The following is a 13,291-nucleotide window of genomic DNA, read 5'->3' as shown; positions in this document are numbered from 1 at the left end:
ACTATAAAATCAGCACAATTTATGTGCCTAATGATTAAGAAATAACAGTAAGAATTTCAAACACTTCTGTCAAGCTTTTTATAACAAAAAATTTCAAATATATACAAAAGTAAAGAAAATCATATAATAAACCCCATGTTATCAAGAGCCCAGATTCAATACTTAATATAACCAATCTTCATCTATACTCCCCGCCCAATACAACACATTGGATTATTTTAAAGTGAACCCCAGCCAGTCTATCATTCAATTGCAAATATTACAGAATACAGAATTAATTTTTAATAGATATTATACTTTAAACCAAATACACAGTTAATATCAAAATTTCTCTACTGTCTCCAGTCCTTTAAAAAGTTTGTTCAAACCAGAATCCAAAGTTCATGCACTATATCTGGTGACATGTGCTGCCTTTTTTTTCTTTTTGCTGTTTATCTTAGAAAAAAGAGGGTCATCTGTAGTTTCCCACACTTGTAGATTTGCTGATTATACCTCCACGGTGCCACTAACCATATCCTTACCCCTCACCCCGCCCCATGTATTTACTGTAAACTAGTAGTTACATCTAGAAGCTTGATTAGATTCACATTCATTTCTTTGCCAAGAATTTTTCAATGGTGGTGCAATAGGATTCTACGTGCCTGCTGAAGTTACACTCTATCAAGTCCGGTCATCTTTTTTCAGTACTGTTAAGATGGAGAACCTGGTTCACGAGTTGTCAACCTGATCTATCCACTATACAATTCTCCATCAGCCTTTCATTTAATGGCTTTAGCAGTTATTGATGATAGTTACCTAGATCCACTATTTCATTAGGGATTCCAAAATGGTGATAATTCTAATCCTAACATTCTTCTAGCATTTATTAGCTAGAATACTCTATAAAGAATAACTTTCCTTCATCAACTATCTGGTTACACTGAGCAACAGCTCATATGATAAAGGCAGGTTAAATGCTTGGTTCTTTTTAAATTACTTATTAGTTTTCATAATAATAAAGAGGCTTCCCAGCATCTTCCAAAAGTGATCACTGAGTTACTTTTTTAGTATCACTGTGAATACATATATTTTAACTTATCTGATGTTCTTTAGTTCTTTGCAGTTACAATTTTAAATTAAACAGCTGGTCCTGGATATTTCAGACATGACCCAAGTAATTTTTAACAGTTTCTGTGTCTTATGGGATGATAACATAGTATAGGCTATTCTTGTACATTTTCTGCCTCAAACCCAAAAAACAGCAGTTTCTGCTGAGTACCCTGGTATCTTTGGTGGAAAGTGAATTTAGAGACCATGATTTGTATACTAGGGGTGTTTAATCACCACTGTAATATTCTTCACGACTTCTAAGCCTTTTCAGTACCCAAAGTTGGGGAAAAGGTTGATTTTTCTAAAAATTATTTTGGAGAATTTTAAACATATTCAAACACAGAGTAATATAGTGAATTCCTACGTATCCATCACCCAGCTTCAAAAATGATATATTAACTCATGGCCAATCTTGTTTTATCTGTTATGTCTACTTACTCCATATTACTTTGATACAAATTCTAAATATAATATTTTAGTAGTGACTATCTCATAATATCTCTCTCTAAAAGGGCTCTATTTTGAAAGTAAAAACATACCATTATCACACATTAAGCCTGTTTTCCCTAACTTCAAATAGTGTTCAAGTGTCCTTTTGTCTTAAATGGTGGTGTGTGTGGGGAGTTGATAATCCCATGAAGTTTCCCATAGTCTGGATTTTGCTACTTGTATTCCCATTGTATAGCATGTTTTTCTATATTTTCTCTGAATTGGTGGGCAGTTCTGGGAGCTAGATCAAATGGTGGTTGAATTTTGGGGGGAGGTTATTTTTCATATGTGATTATGTATTTTTCCTTTAAAAGGCTCAAATATCTGGTGTTCTCTTTTTGTGACGTTAGCAACTGTTGATGTTCACTATCTACACCTCTTAATTCATTAGGCTACAAAATACAAATAATCTACTTATTCCCTTTTCATGTATTAGTTGAACATTGCTATAAAGAAAAACTTCACATCTATTAATGTACTTAGTGATATACTTCATACAGGGATGGGAAAATAAATGTTTGATATTTAACCTTAATTTATCAGTTTTAAAAAAAGTTATTAGCATCACCTATTGGTGAACATTTTTGTGTGTATCATTATGAGGTCACGTATTTAAACATATTAAATATGCTCCAATCTATTGCGGCTACTGTGTTCACTGATGTTCAACTTGCCCCACATTTGGCTAGACAACATTTTGGTTTTTTAGAAAAGAAAATACATCATGAATTCATTCTAATATCTTCAATTCAAAGTTAGCATATTACAATTTATTTTTAGGAGTATATAATTTATTTATATAAAGACCATTTATAGGATTTTAGAATTTTTACTTGACTTTGCAATTTAATATTTTACATTTTTACTCTATAAATCTTGACTTCTTTTGACATTAACTTCATTACTTTATTTTACCCTAACCTCTCTCCTATACACATACACAAGTTTTAAAATAACAATGACCATACTACTACTAACACTATAATTATTGAAAACAATTTAACATTCCTTAGCAGCTTTATTTTTGCTTTCTGCTTTTGAAGCTCTATCCCATTAGGAAATATACAGCTTTAAAAATCACTTCAAGTAACTTCTCTGTATGGTTATAGCAATACTCAATTAACATAATTAGGCTCATTTGTTTCAGTGTGCTTCAATTTTTAGAGATTGCTACTTTTCCCTCTTTTGGATTTAATTTTTTTAATAATTATGTTAAATATTTACATGGATTCAAAGTGAAAACTACCAAACAATTTATATTTAGAGAATAGTTTTCATCCCTGTTCCCTCCTTCTCCCTATAAGGAACCATTTTTATTAGTTTTTGGTTTATCTGTTTTTAAAATATAAGCAAGTGCATACATAGCATTTATATTGTTTCCCCTATCTTAAATAATAGGTAGCATACTATTCATGCTGCCTGACCCTTGTGCTTTTTTATCTTAATATACACTAGACAGCATTTCATAATTATATATATAGAAATCATGCTTTTTGAATCTCAAAAATGTGAGACAAGCTAAACATGTTTAGTGTCAGTGCTCTAATTTACAAAACTTTACTCCATTCACCTTCAGTCCTTAGGTTGGGAAACACAAAATAAATTGGTAGATTCTCACATGAAACAGGAAAAAAATACCAAAAATAAGTACACCTAGCTTTTGAAAAGAAAATTTTGGACCTTCATTAAATGTATGACAAAATTTTCTCATAGGCAACCCACAAGCTTTTAATACATAAATTGTGTTTCCACTAAACATGACCAAATTTAATAGATCATTACCATCACCTTTTAAGTTTCCTTTGTGCCCCTTCTCAATCCCAGCCTCTTCACTTCTTGACCCTACTGAGTTCCCACAACTATTCAGTTTGTTAATACATAAATTTTTAAACTTCAAATTAGATTAACTGTAACCTGGTAACTAGTTGAAATCTACTTACATACCAAGGGCAGAAAGCACTGATAAAAACTTAGCATACAATTTATTAAATACATTTGAAATTATTATGAATGACTAAAAATGTGTTTGACTTTGTAAAAGCAAACAAGAGTAAGTATAAACAAAAGGGCAAATAATAGCATTTTTTTAAAAGAGAAGATTTATTACTGAATAATATACAAAAGATTTACCAATGAATAATATTTTTAAAAGTCATCATAGTTGCCTTCCATTTGCGGAAATATAACTTCTAATAATTTCACTTTCAGATTCTCAAAGACTGGTAATGAAAGAAGAATCCCCACATAAATAAAATCTCACAGTCAAATGATTTTCAAAAATTTTTAACAGTACAATCTTTTTCCAAATGAGACCTTATGTGGAACTCCAGCATACAGATAAAAATGCTCTTTTAACATTATTTTGGTAAGTTCAAATGCCTATCAAACTTGATATGAGATAAGCCAATGATAAAAATGAAAGTGTTCTGATGAACATGAAAACTTGAAATCAGGGGTTACAGATGACAGCTGCAGTCTAATATAAGCCTCAAATCCATAAAAATAGTTCAATCTTTTTATTATTGAAAATTTCAAACAAAATCAAGACTATGGAACACTGTATAATTGAATCATGAATTCTCATTTATCCATTCTCATCATCAACCATGGTCGTCGATCTTCTTTCACCCATACTCTACTCACTTCCCCTAAGGAGCCCTCGCCCCACTCCACACATCTTCACCCCAGGATTAATGGAAGTAATCTAAGACATCATATTTTATCTCTGAATATTTTAGCATCTGCACTAAAACATAAAGTATCTAATACAGTGCTATTGTCATACCTAAAAATATTAACAGTAATTCCTTAATATCATCTGAAGTACTACGTGGGACTCCTAAGTACAGTTTATATGCTGTCCTACTCCATGTCTTTCTTCCCCTGCAGTTTCTGAAAAAGGCACAGTGTTCATTCCTCCCTCACTGTAAATTAAGGAGGGCTAAAAGTTTCTTTCCTTTCTCACCACATTGTTCAAACAAGGATTGAAGAGTTAAACAAAGGCTCCAGTTGGGAGATAAGAAAGGGGAGGGAAAAGAAACATGCAAACAGTAAATCTGGTTTCCAAGATATGGCTTGTTTTCTGAACCCGTACCATACAGTTGTATCTTCCACAAAGGAAGGAGCCTGTCTGTATCTCATCAGAAGCTATCTTCCCGTCTAAACCCAAGAAAGTGAAATGAACAAAGAAGCAATTCCTTCTCTTAAAAATTCAACAAAATTTGCTTTCAGAAGTTGAAAAGACAACTCTCAGCTTCTTCTCTGAGGACCAATCTCTTCCCTGATGACTAAAACCAGAAATAAACAACCCTTCAGGGGAAACCCTAGTTCCCAAACTACAGAGTATATAGCCTTACTCTAAGGCATCAAGAAGTTACATCAGGATATACTGACTGCAAACACCCCACCAGCCACACAACAGATACATGCACAGTGGTGGCCATTCTGTTACATAAAACACACAATCACAGTCAGCAATGAAGAGAAACCTCTAATCTGATTAATCTAATATCCCTTACAGATAAGGAAGAAACAAGTCTAGATTTATCAAAAAACTTTCCTTGGGTTGCTTTGAACAAAAAATGTGAATATAGGAGAACATGTTTTGTAAGAATAGAAAATATAAAAACTTAAGTGTTGTTCATCAGTGTTATCAATGGGGGCTGAGTGATCTTAGACAAGTTATTTAATTTAACCTCTCTCATTTCAGTTTTCTCTTTCTGTCATGAGAATTAAAGAGATAATAAATTCTTGTAATCTACTATGTTAGTATGATACACTGAGGAGAAGAGAATGCCATTTTGGCGGTATTCTTGTCCATCTTGTTGGTATTCTTGTCCAGAATGCATTGTCTCATACAATCATGAGAAAACATCACACAAATAAAACTGAGAGACATTCTACAATGTCTGACCAGTACTCCTTAAAAGTGTCAAGGAAAGACAAAGGAATTATTATAGACTGGAAGAAACTAAGATGAAACAACTACTAAATGCAATGTGAAATTCAAGAGAAGACCCTAGAATTAAAAAAGGACATTAGTGAGAAATGGCTAAAATACAAATAAAATCTAGGTTTGGCTAACAATATTGTAACAAATGTTACTATCCTGCTCTTTTTAATGTAAGAATATTCAAATAATTTTTGTTTCCAAGTAATTAATTTTCTCAAGCACCTTAAACATCTCTGGCAAAGATATATGAACATATTTGTATAAAACTACAAATGCATGCACTAATATCTAAGACTGACGAAAATAACACTACCACTACCCCACACTTACATAGAGAACTCTTTAAGTTTGAAATACTTTACTAGTTCTGACTGAACCAGAAGGGGAATCTTCTTTAAATCCTAGCACCTTATCCAACATCTAGGTCACAGCATCCTATTTTGCTTCCTGAGGAAAAAAAGAATATTTCTTTCCCTACTAATAACTTCTCATTGTTATCAGGAATACAGAGCTAAGCATATAAAAAGTGCTCAGTGAATACCTGAGGAATTGAGTTGGTCTGGTTCCTCTTACATGCCTCCAATAGCACTCATCTCAATTCATTTAGGTAAGAAAAAAGGGGAGGGGAGAAGGCATTATGGAACAGAGGCAGATGAAAAAGAAATGCAATGCCCTTCTACTGCAGGGCTCTAGCTTCTGCAGGTAATGGAGTGACTCAAAACCAAGTTAGGGACTTTTTAGGCTCCAAATATCACAGGTTAGGCAACTGCCTAACTATGCAGCAGTATGAGGTGGCTGGATGTACACACACCTGTAAGGGTGATGTCATCGTCGTCATCATCTATGATTTCTTCCTCAGCTACATCCAGAGAGCTCTCAGTGATCATGTCATTGGGCTCTTCCACACAGGCTAGACCAGCATAACTATTGAGAATATCAGCACCAGGAACATGTTCCACTATTACAGCAGGAAAAATAGCTGGATCACCAAGCTGGGAGGGATGAGGGGGGGGGAAAAAAGATTTTAAAAGTTTTGCTTTTGTTAAATTCAACCAAAAAATATTTCATATTGGACATAAGTTTAGTTTTCACATCACCAGCTAGTTGTATCTTGACAATTCTACACTGCAGAAAATATGTATCTGTTAAGACTAAGTAAACTTTCATTATCAATCCTGGGTCTTTTCAAAAAAGTTTTCATTGGGAAATCCTATAAAAGTAGATTTTTAAACCACATTAAACTAAAAAAACATACCATTTATACATAAAAAGTGGCATACAAATGAGATGTACAACTAAAAAATGTCTCAACAAAATTTTCTGGACAGAAAAAAATCTGTGGTACATTGTCACCTGGCACACAGGCTGTGTCTGACAACAGCTTTTGATTCATATGGGAAAACTAACTTTTATTTTCTATCTAGTTATAAAGTCACAGAATTTTAGAACTGAAAGGACCTTTATTTGATCTAGTCGAGGCACCTCATTTTACAGCTGAGGAAATTAACCCAAAGAGGCTTCTTAACAACCCACTCAAAAATCAGGTTAGTCATGAAAAGAATTCAATGTTCAAAGTAGAACCAAATATAAAGATCTTTGAATGTATTTGACATAAGTACACACAAATCATAATACTATGTAATAATGATGGCTGTCTATAAAACTGTTACTTTTCATGTATAGTAGAAAATGCTTTGACATCTATGAACTCATTTTTATAGTGTTCTGTCATACAGTAATGGTATTACTCATTTGCTACACTCTCATTAATATTTCTCTGCAAATCATCATCCCCCAAACCACTGATATGCAATAAATAATCTATAGATGAAAATAAAACAAGTTAGTGACAAGCTTCATTAAGTTACTACCTCCTTTATATTCTTAAGAAAAACAATTTCACTTGGGAAGTTGCAAAAGTAGTACAAAGAATCCCCCTATAACCCTCACCCATTTTCCCCAAATTTTAATACTCAATCATGTCTATCATTCTCTAAATTATTATTTACATACCTGCAATTTTTATTTGTTTGAAAATGGTAGACATAACTGCTCCTTTAACCCCTACATACTTCAGTGTATACACTAAATACATAAAAATTATCCTATGTAAAGACAGTACAATTATCAAACTCAGAAAAGTAACAATGATATATAGTATTACTATTTTCCTTAGTAGACCTTATTTAAATTTGTCCAATTGTCTCACTAATGTCCTCTTATTAAAAAATGAAAAAAAATATCTTCGGATCAGGATCCAATCTAGGATCATAGGTTTAATTTTGTAAATATGTTTTCCTATGACCATCCCTTTAATCTGTAACAATTTTCTGTCCTTTAATCTGGAACAATTCTTAAGTTTTTATTTGTCTTTCATGATCTTGTCATTTTGGAAGTGTACAGGTCATTTGTTTTAAAAAGCATTACCCAATCTGGAATATGATATTTTCCCACAATTAGATTCAGTTTACATTTTTGATAAGAATACTAAAGAAGCAATATGGTGTCCTTTCAAATCCATCACATCAGGAAACCCAAAATACCTATTTGTCCCATTACTAGTGATATTAACATGGATCACTTAGTTAACTTAAGGTGGTATCTACCAGGTTTCCCCACTATAAATTTAATGTTTTTCCCATTGTAATTGGTAAGTATCTTATGGAAAGCTAACCCAAGATTTATGTAAATATCCTGTTTCTTAAATATATTCCCATAAATATTATCTTCTTAAATGTACGAAAAAGCTCCTGCTTCTACATATAATGTCAGATACTTTGTCATTTACCTTGAGTAAGTCTGCTATATTGAAACTGGTATCTATGGTTTCATTACAACTAAGCAGCCTCAATCTTTTAAAATTATGTATTTGTAGCACTGCACACTGAGGCTAAATACTACTTCCATCATAAGAATTTAATTACTCAAATGTATGATATAATAAGTGCTAAACAAATACTATCTGTGCTTTTGAGAATGCTGTTCTGAAATTATGGGTAATAACTCTATATTTGGATCATTTTGAGACAGGGACCACAGATGTAGTCAGAATAGAGTGAGGGCCTCTGGAGGGGGCAGGGTGGGATATCTGCTGTGGGAGCAATGTAACTACATGCAAGGAAACCCCCCCCCTGCTAAAACTCTATGTTAAACATTGAGCTCTAGAATCATTCTCCAGTGAAATCAGTTAATGTTCCCCAGATAAAGAAGAGTAGCACGTTTTATTATGCTAATCATTTGTGGCCATGTGTAGGATTCACTTTAGCATGCTAAAAGGCCCAGGCCTATGTGCTGTCTTTCCTCCTTCAGATCTGACAAGGTGATTTTGCAAACTGAACAACTAACTTAGCATGCAGTCCCAGCTGTAGACGGCATGGTTAAAGGCAGGAAGAATTCCATCTTAAAGATAAGATTACATTTTAACACCCAGGAAGTTCAAGAGGCAAGATTCTTTAGCAAGTAGACAATACCTCGGCCCACCTTGGGGGCTGGGCAGGCAGCCTTTTGATATGCTCCCAGACCAAGGCGCCGGTGTCCCAGAGAGAAATCAAGGCAGGAAATTCCTTACAGTTAAGTTAATTTTTAATATTCAATTAAGGTTAGGCATTATTCTTCTAGACTCTTGCTGAATACCATCAAAACCTTATCCACCTATTTCTACATTTCAGACTCTGTCCTAAAATTTATTTAAAAGAAGAGCTTCAAGGTCAGAGCTATTCATAAAAAGGCCACATTGCTAACAGTTAGCAGTAACAGTTGTTACCTCCTTTTCAGAAATGAAGGTGTCAACGCTTTGTTGATGACCTAAAAATATATTACATTTGGCTGGCTATTTAAAAAAAAAAAACATTTCCCAAACATTTCTAAAACCTCTCCTCATGTGAATGATTAGATTAAGTATCTTTCTCCAGTACCTTTTATTTGAATTAGGGAACCTCAGTAAACTCTAACAGTGGTTATCAACCCTGACTGTACACAGTGAAACTTGTACAAACACCACTACCTGACTCTATGTGGGATCAAATAAATCTTATTTGGGGATGTGACCAGGGCATGGTATTGAAGTTCCTCAGGTGATTCCAATGTGCACGTAGGGGTCAGAACCATTGCTCTAAAGAATTACAGGATTCAAAATTGCATTTCCTAAATTAAGTCAACTCTACTTAAGCCCAATGTCTGAAACACTAGTAATCCAAAGAAACAGAAAATTGTATTATGAGATCTCTTCTACTTTCTGACACTTGAGGATTTTCTTCCCATTTGTTTTTGGAACATGACCAAAATAAATTACAAAATGATGTGTGGGAATAGAAAGGGGAGACTTTGGGATTAAAATCTATCAAAGATTAACATTTTTAAAGCATTGATTTCTATAAGCATATTAAACTGCAGTGATAAACTGACTTTCAATTGTTTTGTAACTTTACTGAGGATTTTTTCACCAAATTTCAATATTGTCCACTATATATTGCCCTTTTTTATGGCTGATGATGTATGTGGCAAAACCATCAAGTTAAAAAGAGAAGGAATGTGACTAATCGATAAGCAGTACAATATGTTATTACCCGACTAGGCTTGTTTATTTCCTCAACATACCACCATCTAGGCCCGTGGTGGTTATTTAATAAACTATGGATCATTATTACAATTATGTTAAGTAACTTTATTCCACACAGGTTTAAGATATAAAAAAGCAAAAGAACCTTCAAATAACTTGTTTGCAAGCTTCTCTAACACTAGAGCTCAATCTGGAATGTGATGGTTGTGAAATATCCTGCTAAGATCCTCTATGAAACAGCTTAACAAGAAATATCTAATGTTTCCCTGAAAGAAAAGAAGGTTAAAAACAGTCTTATAAAATTTCCAGTATAGATATTCCTTTTCTAAGATAGGTACAAAATGAGCATACTTTCAAATAGTTTATAGAATCCCTTTGCCTCACGAGAAGGCAATACACCAAGAGTGGGTGGGGGCACTATTCCTTCCATAATCTTCAACAGCCCTTCCATTCCAAGGCCATGCCAATAAATAAACAAACTGAACACAGTGCACTTGCTATGAAAACACATCTGAGACAAACTCCTGTACCCATGCCTCCAATAAGAATGCTACCCTGAAGCCTCAAGCTATGAAGACACTGCTTTGAAATGACTTCCCTCACCTTCAATTTAAAAAACAAAAACAAAAACAAAAACCCAATACCTTACTCTATCAGGACACACAGGATCTGAAAATATTCATCATGTGTAAATGCACCGGAAATACACACATAGTGAAAATGAGATGTAACAGTAAGTGCTCAGGCTCTAGAGTCAGAACGACCCTATTTAAGTCTGGACTGTACTACGTCCTGAGTGCTGGAACTCAAATTATTCAGTCTCTGTAGGCTTTAGGTTTCAGGTCTATCTAAAATAAGAATGATAAAATCTTCTAGAGTTATTGTAAGAATTAACATGTAAATACATCAGTTATACTCCATGGCATATAGCATTCAATAAAATATTTTGATGATCAAAGTCCTTCAATATTTGATTTAGACAGAAACTAAGACTCTTGAAACTTTGCTTATTATACTATACACACACACATTTGAGATATGTATATAAAATCGTTATCTGTACAAACTTAATGTTATATCCCAATAAAGCTGGGGCGGGGGGGGGGGAACTTGGCTTACTACAATCTTATATTGACAGGCATGGCTTTTTGTTTTTATTTTTAACGAGAATAGTCCTTTCAGAAAACTGGTGAACAAAACTTAAACTACAGTCAGCAACCACCATTTAGCTTCAATTAAAAGCAAAAGCTGGAGACATACATGTGTGAAAATTAAACAGTACACCTATAATCTGTATTTTTGTATTTAAGCTATATTCAGTAAAAAGTTTAAAAAGCAAAGGCCCACGTGACAGAAGAAAAGAACTTCACAATGTCTTCAACTCACTGTTCTCTAGTTCTCTGGCAGAAATGAAAACAGAGCAGTTCGGATGGCAGGGGTGGGGGGCAGAGACTAGGACTAGATCAAATACTATGATGCTATTCTTTTCATTCCCTCTTATAAGCCATAAAATCAAAGGAAAACTCTAAACATAGCCCATCCAGGTGGACATACACACACAAAATTGGGATGACTGGTGGACAAATCAATCAGAATTAAAATCCTTTAAACAAGCTCCCATGGTGAACTTTCTAATTTTGGAGAAGAGATTAATATATGAACATATTTGTATTCCAAGAGCATAAAACACTATTGTCTCCTCTCTGTACAGTTCCCCTCCCCAATAGCTACCAATTTCCAAAGTGCATATCAAATGATTTCAGGAATTGATGTATTACATGTAACAGGCCAGGATTATGCAAAAGATCTTTGAGGCTTCAACACAAAGCTTTTATGAAGGATCCTTCACAGCCAATTTCTCTGCATACTTCGAAAAATTTGTCGTTAAAAGAACTTCACTATCTGCTAATGAGAATATCTGTGTTGACTAACTCAAGCTCTCTTTATAGGAGCTTACTTCATCTAGTTTTTACTCCAAAAGAAAACGTAAAGTAGTTTTAGCGATCAGGCAAAAAAGTCTATGTAGCTGCAGTACACACAGCACAACATGGTGATCTAACTCATAAAACATAGTTTTCTTGACTGAAAGTATACTCAATCTAGTTTAGAAACATTTTAATATATAAATGTATTTAGGAGAAAGTGAAAATCCTACTTACCCCAGTTTTGATCACTGCAAAAGATGATTTACTTATTATTCTTCCAGATTCTCTTTTCTCCTTCAAGGTTCCTGTTGTTTTTCTCTCACCACTCTCCTAGCATAATGGTTCAGTTCAGGTTTTCCCAACTCAAAGATGCAATTCCAATGAAGGTGCTATAACTTTACAGTTCTATTTCTGGGCAACACTCATCCTTTCATTCAACTTTTCTGAGACTCCTCTTTACAAAGGCCTTCCTGATTCATAAAATGATGGTTAACAACAGTTGCCACACTGAACAGGGTTATTGTGAGGGTCAAAAGAGAACATGCATATTGCCCACAGGACCTGGCAAAGGTAAGAGACTTCTGCTCTTCTAGTTAAACAAAATATCCACCTTCAGATTAGTTTATTACTCGTGTGTGCACATACTTTGCCAGGTTTTGGTATCAGCGTTGACTTTTTAAAAATGAATTAGGAAACCTCTCTCTGAACTGGAACTGCTTAAATGATTCACTGAAGTTTAAAATAACTCACCCATGAAACTCTTTGGGCCTACCAGTTTTATCCATGTGGGGATTGTTCCCTGGCAATTGCCTCAGCTATTTTTCTTTTTGGTTGTTACTAGTGTACTTTCATTTTATAAACAAAATACCAAATATTGATTACTACCATTCCAAAACCTGAAACCACTTCGTGCACTAGCTTATGATATCAAATTCTCACACAGTTCTGCATCATTTCAACAGAAACATAAGTCAAATACTGTCAAGAAAATTAATGAGTAAATAAGTGAGTAGGTATAAGGCAAATTATCCACTAATGATACTCTAAAAGAATGTTATTAAATCAGAATTGGAAACCAGGCTTCTTCAGTAAATAAGCTAGGTTACTGTGAACAGTACTCTGGGTGCCTGTGTAACCTTGCCCTAGGAATCTACTACAGAATTCTAATACAGTTCTTCTAGTTACTCAAAAATAAATTCAAGAGAATATTCTGCTATAGAAAATGAGAAGAACACAAATCATAGAATGAGTTATGAGAAAGTATATGTGGAGAAGACT

At 33.9% G+C, this 13,291-nt stretch overlaps 1 protein-coding gene across 10 annotated transcripts in view; it reads right to left on the bottom strand.

Annotated features, from left to right (window-relative positions):
- Positions 1-13,291, bottom strand: part of ELF1 (E74 like ETS transcription factor 1) — a 122,011-nt gene that overhangs the window by 25,113 nt on the left and 83,607 nt on the right. For all 10 annotated transcript variants that reach the window (XM_036893826.2, XM_057494452.1, XM_036893824.2 and 7 more), the window contains one exon: positions 6,342-6,522. In XM_036893826.2, coding sequence (XP_036749721.1) covers positions 6,342-6,522 — 181 coding nt within the window. The remainder of the gene's footprint in view (positions 1-6,341; positions 6,523-13,291) is intronic.

The sequence above is a fragment of the Manis pentadactyla genome, chromosome 17, assembly GCF_030020395.1.
Source record: "Manis pentadactyla isolate mManPen7 chromosome 17, mManPen7.hap1, whole genome shotgun sequence".
Taxonomy (NCBI): domain Eukaryota; kingdom Metazoa; phylum Chordata; class Mammalia; order Pholidota; family Manidae; genus Manis; species Manis pentadactyla.
The sequence above is the reverse complement of the archived record's forward strand: the minus strand, read 5'-3'. Positions and strand labels throughout refer to the sequence as shown.